This window comes from Notechis scutatus, chromosome 6 (genome assembly GCF_049901735.1).
Source record: "Notechis scutatus isolate UNSWTSFEM ecotype Mainland chromosome 6, rNotScu1.2, whole genome shotgun sequence".
Classification (NCBI taxonomy): Eukaryota; Metazoa; Chordata; class Lepidosauria; order Squamata; family Elapidae; genus Notechis; species Notechis scutatus.
This window is the reverse complement of record NC_142014.1, coordinates 14,549,671-14,562,568: the sequence shown is the minus strand read 5'-3', so window position 1 is coordinate 14,562,568 and position 12,898 is coordinate 14,549,671. Positions and strand designations below refer to the sequence as shown.

General features: G+C 40.5%; 1 protein-coding gene across 1 annotated transcript in view; it reads right to left on the bottom strand.

The window, feature by feature from the left end:
• LOC113412999 (uncharacterized) overlaps window positions 1-12,187 on the bottom strand; it is a 38,674-nt gene extending 26,487 nt beyond the window's left edge. The window contains exons 1-3 of the mRNA XM_087969094.1: window positions 12,176-12,187; window positions 10,910-11,228; window positions 1,709-1,783 (exon numbers count right to left, since the gene is read on the bottom strand). Of these exons, the coding sequence (XP_087825220.1) occupies window positions 1,709-1,783; window positions 10,910-11,228; window positions 12,176-12,187 (406 nt within the window). The remainder of the gene's footprint in view (window positions 1-1,708; window positions 1,784-10,909; window positions 11,229-12,175) is intronic.
• Between the last annotated feature and the right edge of the window lie 711 nt (window positions 12,188-12,898).

Sequence of the window (12,898 nt, the reverse complement as noted above, 5' to 3'; positions counted from 1 at the left end):
TCCAATGAAGCCACCCAGGTGGTATTTATTCAAGGTGTGAGGTGTTATGGTACTCATCAAGCTGCAAAGTAATCAGGGTGTGAGTGGCTCTCTGAAAGGCGACTCGTTCTTGCTCGCTTAGTACCGCAAACAGATTTTCCTCACCCATTGCCAAAGAAACAAAAGGTTGACCTGTGAGCAAAATAGCTAGTCCCACAGCGAAGCTGCTAAAATTATTGACTTACAGGAGAGTCTGGCAGGAAGGAAGAGAGAAGCAGTGAATTCAAGTCCAACCAGGCTTCTTTTTGTCCCAGTCCCTTTTGACCTGCTATTCTGCTATATCTGGTCTTTCAGTGCAAAGGAAAATTACCCCTAGGTTAAGGACCTTTCTCCTAGGCAGTTTTTGAAAGCTGTATTCTGTTTCTCTGACAGACTAGATGAGCTTCTGCTAAACCTTCTGAAAACCAGGGGTAGCCCTCTCTCTCCAGTATCTTCCTATCCTCCTTTTTGCCAACCATTTAAAAACCCTCCCACATATTTACTATCACAAGACTATACAGGCTCTTGTTCCTAGTCACTGATAAGTCAGGGGAGTCTGTGTGATGTCTTCTCCCAGGGTCACAATTGCTCTTTCTTCTAGAAGGGAAACTTAAAATGTTTCTGAGACTCTCTCCATTCTCAAGAATTTTTCCCCATAATATTTAGTTTATTCAACAATAGTTAAAATAGGAACCTTCAAAATATTAACAAAAACAAAAGAGTAAAAAACGACAAACAAAGCATTAAATAGAAAAAGTGTCTTCAAAAAGAAAAACAAAAAAAGATTAACATACAGTATATACACATACTATCCTTTCAAGTTGAATGCTGATTAATAAATACAACAGTGTTAATTTCTCACCCCTTGGGAAACAGGCCAAAATAATTTAAAATGACTAAACTACTAAATACAAATTGTTAACCTGTCATCTAGACACTATGTTAATAACAAAATAGTTAACAGGAAAAACAATAATAACAAGTACATAAAACTATAAAAATAATAATTATTAATAATAACAAAAGAAAGATCAAATCGAAATCCCAAAACCTCTGTTAACAAACTGTTATTGTCATCTACTCATAGAAAACTTACCACGGCTCCAATCCCAAATCCTCCCAAATATTAACCCTAATTTGTCCCAGATCAAATATTTACCTTTGTTTCTTCATTTCATCTCTTATCAATTGATTGAATACAGTAAGTCCAATCTCCAAAGCCAATCTATCTCCCCCTCCAAAAAAAAGAGATAAGATTGTTCCCCAATTAAATGTAATAAGTCCATTTCCCATTCTCCTTCAAACCCCTTTAAAAAGATCCATTTGCCACTTATCCACCCAGAGAGTTCTCTATATTATATAAAAGCACATGGTTGAGTTTCCAGAAAGTGTGTTTTTGCCATTTTTTATGCAACAAAAACAACCCAAAACATGATGACGCTATGGGATGCTGCAACTGGTCATCAATTTCAGGTGGTTGCCAAATATAATCATAGGAGATGGGGCTGATGTAACTTTGAAACAGGTCATAAATAACTTTTTTTCAAGTATGTCGTGACCTTGAACAGTTGTTAAGTGACTGCTTGTAAGTTACGCACCCCATTGGGAATTCAAATTATAGTGTTGCTTTTCTGTCTCTTCATATGCCAATACCCTCATGCCCTCCACTTAATGTTCTAAATAAAGTTACCTTCATTAATGTAAGCATACGTCTTTGCAGCATGCAGATTTTCCTGAGAACTTCTGGAAATGCCTGCTGGACTTCATCAAACTGTAAGATCGAGAAAGAAGTGACTCACACTGTTACCAAGGTGTCTTGGAGAGTAATTCTCCTTCCCTTGGCCCATCAGCACAAATATTACCAGCAAGACATCCATTCCGGGGATTTCTTAGTCCACCGTCAAGTGGAATGAGAGGAAAAAGAACTGCTCTTTGGTTCCAAGAGAGAGGTTGTATGAGGTCCCAAGAGCAAAGCGGGACTCAAAGCCTACAATTCAGGGTACTTTAGCTTGACTACCTACATTGATGCTAGGATGATGGTTCCCACAGTAGAGGAGCTGGTTCAACAACACCGCAGAGAACAATCTCCACCCATGTAGCTCAAAGTGAACTGAAAAAGGAAATTTGCTCATTTTCTAGAATGAAGAATGTCATTGCCAAAGCATAGGCATGCAATTGATCCTGTCTCTCCAATATCACTCCAGCATTCTTAAAATCCAGACTCTTCGAAGGAGGAAGCTTTGAGATGCATATTTCAGCAAAGAAATCTGTCATCATCAGCCATTCAGTCATGTCTGACCTTCGACCACTCTATGGATCACCAATTTCCATGCCTCTCTGTCTTGCACTGCCTCCTTCAGATCTGCTATGGTCATCTCAGTGTCATCTTTTATACTATCTAGCCGGGGTGTGTGTGTGCTGGGTTGGCCCCTTCTCCTTTTTCCACTGATCACTCCAGCATGAATGACTTTTCGAGTGAGTCAGCTCTCATGACACGACCAAAGTATTTTCAGCATCTGTTTGGTGATCTTGGCTTCAAGTGATATTTTGATGAGGACTTGTTTGTTATTTTTGTAGTCCATGGAATGCATAATAGTTGCCTCCAGCAAAGAACTGTAGATCCCTATAAAGATCCTGGTCCCTTCTCCTCTGCAATTCTGGCCTTGAAACCTTACAGTTGAATATGCATCTTTATGAAGAGATCCCTGCCTGCAGAAAAACAACTTTTGTGACAAGGCATATTCTTATGGCACTCGAAGTGTGACCTCACAATACCCAGTTATTGTGGATAGTGGGACGGTTAACAGGAGTTTTGATATGCAAATGGTTGCATGGGCTAAGTATTCATCGATCTCCTTCTATGCTTTTACCTTCAAAAAATAAAATAAAAATAAAGTGCTCTGAGTTAGTATAAGATGGGCCAACTGCCAGGAGAAATGGGGAGGTCAAACTACCCTCTCTTCTCTCCATCTCATGAGGGAAAAACCTTTTCTTTGATTTGATGACCCCGGTTGAAAAAAGTCCCAAATGATTATGGTCCAATTGAAGCTTCTGGGTGCTATTCAAGGGCAGCCCAAAGTGAGGTGTGTTGTACTAATCAAGCTTCAAGGTGACCAGGGTGTGAGTGACTTTCTCCAACGCTTCTCCCTTCTTACCCGCTGAGTACTGCAAACAGATTTTCTTTACCCACCACAAAAGAAATAAAAGACTACCTGATGTCATATATTGTCAGCAAGTCAGCTAGTCCAGCAGCAAAACTGCTTAAAGTATTGTCTTCCAGGAGATCCTGGCAGGAAGCAAGAGTGGAGAGAAGCAGAGAGAGAATTCAAGTTCAACCAGGTTTCTCCAGCTCCTCCTCTTTGTCCCAGCCCCTTTTGACCTGCTATTCTGGTACAACTTGTCTTTCAGTGCAAAGGAAAATTATTGCCAGCTTAAGGATCCTTCTCATGGGTCAGTTTTTGAAAGGGGCATTCTGTTTCTCTGACAGACTAGATGAGCTTCTGCTAACCCTTCTGAGAATCCAGCTTTTCTCCCCTCTCTCTCCAGCATCTTTCTATCTTCCTTTGAGACTGCTACCCATTAGCACCTCCGTCCCTCCCATCACAGCAAGACTATAAGGCTGTTGTTCCTGGGCACCTGGAATCTCATTTGTCCACTCTTCTTCAGCCAAAACGTTGCAGTGATTGCACTGAAGTCCTGTATGATGTGGTGCTCCTGCTTCCAAAGGAAAAGAGTCAGGCCGTAAGTCAGGAAGGCTGTGTAGGGTGTCTTTTCCCAGGATCCCCAGCGGTCTTCTTTTTAGAAGGAAAACTTGAAATCCTTCCGAGACTCTCTCCATCCCGAGAAAAAATTTTTGCACCACACTGACTTTGGACAAAAGAGAATTGTATTGAAACCCGGGGGGAAAGTCCCAGCCATGGAAACCTCCACTTCCAAGGGATACCTACTGCATAGGCTGTCTTGCTTTTTTCCTCTCAGAGATCTCTTTCCACGGATTTTGGCTGGTCCTCGGGTCTCTTAGACAGGCTGCCTCCTGTTGGGGTCCATGAAGAAGGTTCTGTTTCTTGAACATTTGCTTTTTTCCTCTATCGGACCATGAAGATAATTTCTTACCATTGGAACTTGGTTTCTATATAGCACTATTCACTATAGATGAAAGTATAGACAGGTAGGGGTTCCTCAGCAAATTTGGAAGTTTCCTCCTGAGGAAGGAAAAACCACCAAATCAGCCCTGTCTTTTTGGGTCTTTTCCTTGGAGACACAATTCCGTCCATTCAAAAGCTTTTGTGGTTCACAGAGCTGAAGAAGCTTCTCTTGGCCGTGAGAAGCCTTATAGGGGCCTTAGGCAAACTGCATTTTCTGTATTCTCCCTCCCCATTTGCCAATATGTAGATAGATAACACTGAGCAAGTTTGAATGTTCCCAGAAGCAGAATGGGACAACAATGTGCTTCCCCTTCATGCCGGCCCTCCAGCCACAGCCAACTGACAGTGGGCTATTCAGACTCAGCCAGCCCTTAATCAATACTCCTCTACTGGCAATGGACCATCAGCCTTTCACCTCCATCCCCATTATGGGTGATTCGCAGACAGATAATGGTACTCAGACAAATCTCCCCAAGGAACAAGCAGCCGTGTCCCTTGGTTCCTATGTGAAGGAGTGAAGAAGAAACCCCTTTACTTTCCCCCTCAAAGTCCCATCCCAACCCAAAGGGTGTACTCACCACCCTGCTCCACTTTGTGGAGTTCCATCACAATCACAAATCTGATTCTTCTGTCAGGAGGCCAGCTTGGGTCATCTAATTTACATGTTGGAAGACTTGCTGTCCTGGCCTTCCTTGTTTTTTTCTCCTCAGAAAAGAGAAACATGTGAACAATGTCCCAAAACACAGAAAAAGGAACCTAAGAAAACAAAAGGAACTCAAGCCAGACTTATTTTGACTCAAGTGAACACAAGATCCTATAACCACATCCCTGTGATGGAAAAGAAGCCAAAGTCAAAAAAAAAAAAAAAATCAAATTTCTCAGATGAACTGTAAATTTAATCACAGTGTGTTCCAAAACTATACGAGTTCATCAAATTTAAAAAAGCTTTTCCTGATTCAGAAGTTAAGGATGCTATGCGATCCCAATCAGTTGGAAAAGTGACCAACTCAGTCTTTTAAAAGATAAAACTGCTCTGGAACACATTTGCCCTGTTTCCCTTTCCTAAGATGACAACTAACAGATGTTTTCAGCCCTGGACTATCCCAATCCTCTGAGAGGGTTAGCTACAAAATGAGTAGGGTTGTTTTGAGTCCAGCAGCTCTTAAGAAATCCAACTTACTGGAAGTTCTGGAAATGGAACTTTTCACTCGCTGAGGACAGGGAATAACTGAGAGTTAAATCCAGAGGTAGATGGATGAGGACAAAGGCCCTGAAGTTTCCATGGAGACTCCAGACCTCTTTACCATTTAGCATTGTGAGGCGGTAGCTGTCATCCTTTAGCTCAGCATTTCTGCATATCAGCCATGTCAGGCTAGTGTCTTTAGGAAGTTATCCTCTAAAATCACAAAACAGACTATTTTCCATCGTATTGCTGGGGAGGAGTAGCTCTTTGGATAGACTGCCTCTTAACATGGAAGCTCCATAAAGTTAGCTGCTTGAGCAAGGCTCTCTGACTTTGGAAAGCATGTTGTCAGTGGATGTCCCTACATCCCTCATCCCTCTCTCTTGGGTCAGCTCACACTTTTATTTCTGCTTGGATGTTAGACACCTGTTTTCCTCTACCACAATATTAAGATAATTAATTTCTTACCGTTGGAAATTATTTTCTTCATAGCACTCTTTGGCGCGGTTAGGATAATCACAGTCTATATTTGCCAGTGTGAATTTAAGATCTTTGGCAAATTGTTTGAGGTGTTTCCCAGAAGGCAGAAAGCTTCAAGAGAAGGCAGCAATGGTCAGAAGAGCTTCAGTAGGAAGGGGCTCTTAGTGATGCAGAAAAGATTTGGCTTCTGCTCAATTTCTGAGCTGAAAAGAAAGAGCATTTGGGCAGAGAGAGAGAAGTACCTTTTGAATAACTCTCTGTGAAGGAGCCCAGTCCTCAGGGCATCCCTGCCCTACCTTACCCTTCTCGGTCCCCCATTCCCAGGCAAATGGTCTTCTCACCACAATGCTTTTTACAGATCAGTAGGAATATATTTTTTTCTCTCCTTTGCTGTACATAGTGACCAGGTGTGTTGTCCCTCTGGACAACTTTGAACATCAGATCATAGATGTCTTCTAGAGTCTGCCTCCTTCCCCACATACAAACACACACACCCAACCCACCCCCCACACACACACAAATAAGAAGAAAACATTAAGAAAAGTGCCAGAGCAGCCCTTCTGAAGACCAACTTACATTTGGAAGACATCTGTCAGTGTGTGCTCCCTTCAAGGTCCAAGAAAGAAATACTCAGACTCCATGAATTAGAGCAAAGTTCTCCTTTTACTGGAAATCAAAGTGGAAGCTACAGATTGAATTCCGAATCTGAGGAATTGGCGCGCAGGTCACATATACAAAGGAATGGAATTGTTCCCACCCCCCAAAGTCCAAATGGCTCTTCCAATTAAAAGTTCTGAATATGATCATGTGGGCATCTTCAGGTGGTGATGAGGCCTCTGTCCGTTGACCTTGACATATTTTGATAAAACTTCGCAGCTGCGCAAAGGGAAAGAAAGCTAGCAAGGAAATAGAAAGTTAAAGACAGGAATTTATACACCCCCTCCCCTTTCTTACCCACAGCACAAGAATGTAACACCTCCAGCTTTCTTCCCCTCCAAGTCATTCCCCCCCCCTTGCTAATGACAGCCGAAAGTAATGAGCATAGCAGCAGATAAGATGCAGCAGATAAGATGCAGGAAAGATGTAGAAGATATCTTGAGGCTGACATTCGGACCCCCTAGAAAAAGGACATTAGTCCCTGTAAAAGAGAATATTTTGAGGCTGACAACATCTTTCTCTGTACTAACTGACAACTGACAATTAGTGAGAATTGAGCCTGGATAGATGGAATCATAAAGCCAATAGAATTCCCATGGAGATGACAGGCTGGGGTTTTTTTCTCCCTATCCCTGTGTCTAGGGTCAGCTCCCTCTGTTATTTTGGTTTACATGCAGAAACCATTTTTTTGTATGCCAGAATATTGTTAGAAAGTCTTGAGTTTAAGAATAGAGCTCTCTGTCCTTAAAATACTCTCCAGGTTTTTAACTATAGACCTTATTTTTTTCATACAGCAATCCAAGCCAGAAAAAAAAAGGTATTCATATTCACATTCTACACAAAATATGGTGTAGCTTCATGACGCTGGGCCCCAAATCACATGACCCTCTTTTAGACATGTTCCAAAGGTGAAGGATCCAGTTCAAGGAAGGCAAAGGATCTGACTTTTTTGATCCCTAGCTCTCCCACTGTAGATTCCTCCTTAGTAGGGAAGCTAAATTAAGGCACCCGCTTGAACCAAACTGCTTATTACTGCTCTCTTCCGGTTACTTTCCTGGCAGTGTCCCCGTGGTCCACATCACTGCTCAGCCTTCTCCATTCTTTTTGCTTTTCTTCTGCATGCAAAGTCCATTTACAAGAGAGAGAGAGAGAGAGAGAGAGAGAGAGAGAGAGAGAGAGAGAGAGAGAGAGAAGAGGACATCCCTCCTCAAGACATAGAGCCATGTCTTAAGATCAGCAATCGCTTTCTATCTCTTCCTCTTCATTCCAACTCAACCCTAGGGTGCATTCTCCCTCATGCTAAACCCTAAATCCAGACTGGGGGGGTGGGAATGGAGAAGTTCCCATTTGCACAGAATCTATTTTTCCCAAATAAAAAGCAATATCGTGCTGTTATTGTTTAAAATGAGGAATGAATTCATGTGACCCTCAGCCAGTCGTTCAGAAAGTAATGGAGTCAATTTTAACACCAGTTGAGTTTTTATAGGGACAAGAGTGATTTTCATGTTCTGTACAGTACCCCACAGGTTTCAGGTATTCCTCTTTCTGTTGGTTTTTTTTTAAATATATTTCAGCTAACCTACCCCTTGACTGTGGCATATTCTTGATCTGGCAAGATCAAGCTTTGAAGTTAATTTTGCTTTTGCATGGACTACCACCTTTCTTGTCACAGTTGTTAAGTGAATCACTGCAGTTTTTAAGTTAGTAACACTGTTAAGTGAAACTGCCTTCCCCATTGACTTTGCTTGTAAGGTTGCACAAGGGGATCATCTGACCCGGGACATTGCAACTGTCATAAACACGAGTCAGTTGCCAAGTGTCCGAATTTTGATCGCAGGGCCATGGGGTTGCTGCAACCGTCATAAGTTTTAAAAGCTGTCTTAAGTCACTTTTTTCAGTGCCCTTTGTAACTTTGAACGGTCACTAAAAGAATCGTAAGTTGAGGACTATCTGTATTCCTATTTCTGTCAGTATCTTGCAGTTCAGCTAGCTTAATCCTTGCCTGTGACATACCCTTGATCTGGCAAGATCAAGCTTTGAAGTTATTTTTGCTTTTGCATGGAAATGTTGAGGGAGTGTGAGGCTGGATCTCAGGGAAGATCTCAAGTCTAATATGGACGCGAGGGGATGGCTTGCATTTGGTGGAGCTGGAGGTTCGTTGTTGATTTCTATGCTTTCTTTTAAGCTCTTGTAGTTTCTATTATTGTTTGTGAGCTGTCCACTCCCTTAAAGTTGATGGAGAGAAAACACAGGGAAGAAATAGTTCATAAACAAACAGACAGACAGAGGGACAGACGAATAAATGCTGACTAGTGCAAGTTTTCCTTACAAAGTTTTCCAATGTAAAGGGAATGATATGCCTCAAATTTGATGTTGACAGTATATTTATAAAAATGGAACTCTTCATCCTCTTTGTTTCTGAGGTCTATATTTGTTATTTCTATTAATTCTTCACTGTTTATTTCTGAAATTAAAAAAATAATTTTTCTTTGCCAAATTTAATTTGATACTTCTAGTGGAAGAGCTGGAAATAGAAAAATTAATTTTGAAAGAGCCATCATTTTAACTGCCACAATTCAACTCGGAATATTTAAATATTTTTTATCCCACTTTGTCATTTCTTTTTTTTTTTTAATTTTTTCACTCTTGGGATGAAATTATTATTAAAAGGTTGATATTTTAATAATGTTAATTCATAGAGATTTGAAGGATTTCCTTCCTAAAGATATATTTAAGATATTAGCTAACTCACTTAGTATTTTAGGAAAGGGATGAAAGAACATGACTTTTGAAAAAGTACTGTTAATCTTGAAGAATCAGGACCACATGTTAAATTCAAAAAAATTATTGTTCAGGCCTACCAACAAGAATCTAGTCTGCTAACAATCAGCATTAAATTGATGCTAGATAAGAGTTAATGGAATTCAAGGCGGGATGGACTTGGACACAACAATTCTAGCTGAGTCCTCTCTTGACTCTGACTCGAGGCTCTGCCTCTTCTTCATCTTCTTCACCCTCCCCTCCAACCTCCCCCTTCCAATATTTCTATGGCTTCTTTGTAGTCGTCCTCTTCTTGCATGGCTTTTTAAAAATCTGAGTTTGCAACACCCAATGTATGATTCTCTTACGCCCTTGTCAAGTCTTCTCCTAAAAATGTACTGTTAATTTTAAGAAGCATTCTTGAGCTTTATTAAGATCTTATTCTTTTTTGGGATCATAAAAATAATCTCTGTTTCTTATGGTGAAATACAGTAAAAAAAAACTGACGACAGTTCAAAAAAATCAGGCGAGATTCAGGCACCAGATGGAATTCTGTCCAAGCTGCTACACAGCCTAAGAAGAGACAAATTACATGGCAAAATCAGCATCACCATATATTTGATAGAAGAAAAACTCACATGTGCAGAAATTCAACCATCTCTTAGTCCAATCTTCCATACTACCAACCTGCTGCAGCATATTAAAACCGATTATACCATAGTTGGCATCTGCTACACAACACACGCCGTCTCAGTGCCATCTTCGAAACTCAACGGAGAACTTCATAGTAGAGAGGTCCATTCTTCCAATGATCTCGAAGCACAAATACCAGAATTTGCTATAAGGTCAGAAAGTACAACAGAGCAAATTCAACTATTACAAATCATTGCCGTAAGTTGTAGATGGAACAAACGAAGAGCCTTTCCTTGAGACAGAGTGGAAATTCTTTTCATCCATCCTTGAGTAACTGTATAGTTGGATCAATGGCAGAGGGTGGGAAGTCACAGCTCCTCTACTGCTAGTTGACAAATGGCAGGGGACCTTCTAGCTCCAAGCAAAGAGAGAAAATTTGAAAGACAAAGAGATATTGAAATTTAATCTGTTTGCTACATAGGTGGAAAACACATACAGGTTTTCCACCTGTGGTAGTTTTCCTCAACTGATGACAATAACTGAGCTCAAAATTTTGGTAGTAAGTCATTGCAGTTTTAAATCAAGACACCACATGACCGGATTCGATTTTACAAACATTTTTACAACAGTTGTTAAGCGAATCACATGGCGGTTAAGTCCAAATGTAGATTATTTAGTAGCTGGTTTTTGCCATTTTTTTTAAAATGTTGCTCTAAAACAAAAAACAAATCATTGCTCCAAAACACACCTCAAACCATGATCATGTAAACATCGGATGCTGCAAATGATCATAAACCTGAGCTTATTGCCAGGTACTTAAAATGTGAGCACATGAGTTTAGAGTTGGTATGACTGGGATAACTAAAAGGACACAATTATTTTCAAGTCTGTCGTGACTTTGAACAGTCAAATAGCAACAGGTCGTAAACTGAGGATTACCATTGGAGAGGTAAATCAAGCATGGGGTTGATTTTCTGTCACTTTATGTGCTGAGGCCCTCTCCCACTCCCCTTAGTGTTCTCAATAAAGTTACCTTCATTGATATTTTCGTAGGTTGTTGCAGCATTCCAGATTTCCCTGGGAACTTCTGGAAAAGCCTGCTGGACTTCATTGAGTTGGAAGATATAGGGGAAAAAATGCATCACGCTGTTGCCAAGATGTCTTGGGGAGTAATTCTCCTTCTCGTGGCCCATCACACAAATATTACCATTTCTCAATTTTCTTCGGTGGTGCAAGTTTTGCGCTTTTGTTCCAATCGCTTTGCAGTTGCAAGCCTTGGTTCCCCAGTCGTAACAACTGACCTGTAGCCCCTTTTTCGACAGATGTCCAGGAGCCATAGCATCTGACCTGGCCTTTTTTTTAAAAAAAATAAGTTTTTTATTTGTCAGTTTCAAAAAATACAAACATTTCATTTTTTTTTTTTTTTCCCCAAGCAGTATGTTGTCTGGACACAAACACCTTTGTGCCACATCCTCACCATTTACAATGTCATTCAAATTCACATTGATATTATTTCTCTAAACTTAGTTAAGATACATCAAACGGCTAAACATACAACTCTTCTGATAACAATACCTTATTAACATTACAACTCATTATTCTCATCATACATGTATTAACAGTTATCATCTTATTTATATCTCTATCTTAATTTATTTTCTATTCTGCTTTACTCTTCTTCATTTCCAAATTCCTTCCCCCCCCCCCAATTTAATGCTTATTTTATATATATATATATATATATATATATATATATATACACATATATATATATATATATATACATATATATATATATACACATATATATATATAATAGAAAAAGTAACGATAATGATGATAATGATAATGATAAAAATAAAAATAGTATTTATAACAAGGACAATAATGATAATAAGTAATAATAGTAAATATGATGATGATGATTTTCTCACAGAGAAAATCATGGAGGCAGCCCGAAATTAGGGTAGGATCTCATATGGCCTACAGACCCCCTGGAAGTTGAGTGAGGGGACCATGTCCTTGTAGAGGCTAAAGAACAAACTCCGGCAAAAACAGAGGGCACTTTCATTTTTTATTCTCCAACCGTTGATAAAATATTTTCCATATCATATAATTACTCCAATCCAGTGTGGAATTTGGTTGATTTCTCTTCATCATTAGTGATGGTAGGTGCCTGGGTCAGTTCACGGTGGCTCAGCCGCTACTGATCCAAAGACGATAATCCCATAACCCCGTGATGGTGAACCAATGGCAGGTGAACCATTTGTGCCAGCACGCGAGCCGCAGACAAACTTACCTCACTCCGCATATGGGTGCCTCACAGCTGATTTTTCGGCTGGTTAGAGGCCTTTTTCGGCCTCCCAGAGGCTTGAAAAAATGCCTCTGCAGGCTTTGCAGGATGAATAATAGGCCAGTTTTGTGATCGTTACCATAAATGTAGGAACTGCACTGGATAAGCTGTCCAGTTTCAGCCATGGCAGTCTAAATGCCTGTTTGGTGGCAGAAAGGCAGGGTCAGGAATGACAGTTATTATCATGATGATCTTGACCAGTATGATTATTATTATATTGTATAGGTAAATTGATCCAGACAATACACTGTCTATGAAACACTAAAGAAAAATGTATAAGGAGTCCACTCCTGAAGGAGCTCCATCCCTTTCCCTCTCAATGTCCCCATCCAGCCCAGAGGGTGTGTACTCATCATGCTTCTCCACTGGTGTTCCATCTCAATAATATTTTTTTGTCTTTCTTCAGCCAGAAAGAGTCCTTGTGTCCTCCAGTGTGGAATACGTAGGTTCCCAGAAGAATCTGACGTGAGCATAACAACTTGTGGAGTCAGAAGCTTCATGAGGAGGGATGCTCAGAGGGACAGGAGACAATTTGGTTCTGCCCAGCCCCTCTGTGCAACCTAGAAGATAGGAAGAGGCAGAAGTGCCTCTGCTAGATGCCTCCATGCCCCTCCAACAGGAGCTCCTTCCCTTTCCCCCTCCATCCCCTTCCAGCCCCAAGTGTGTCCT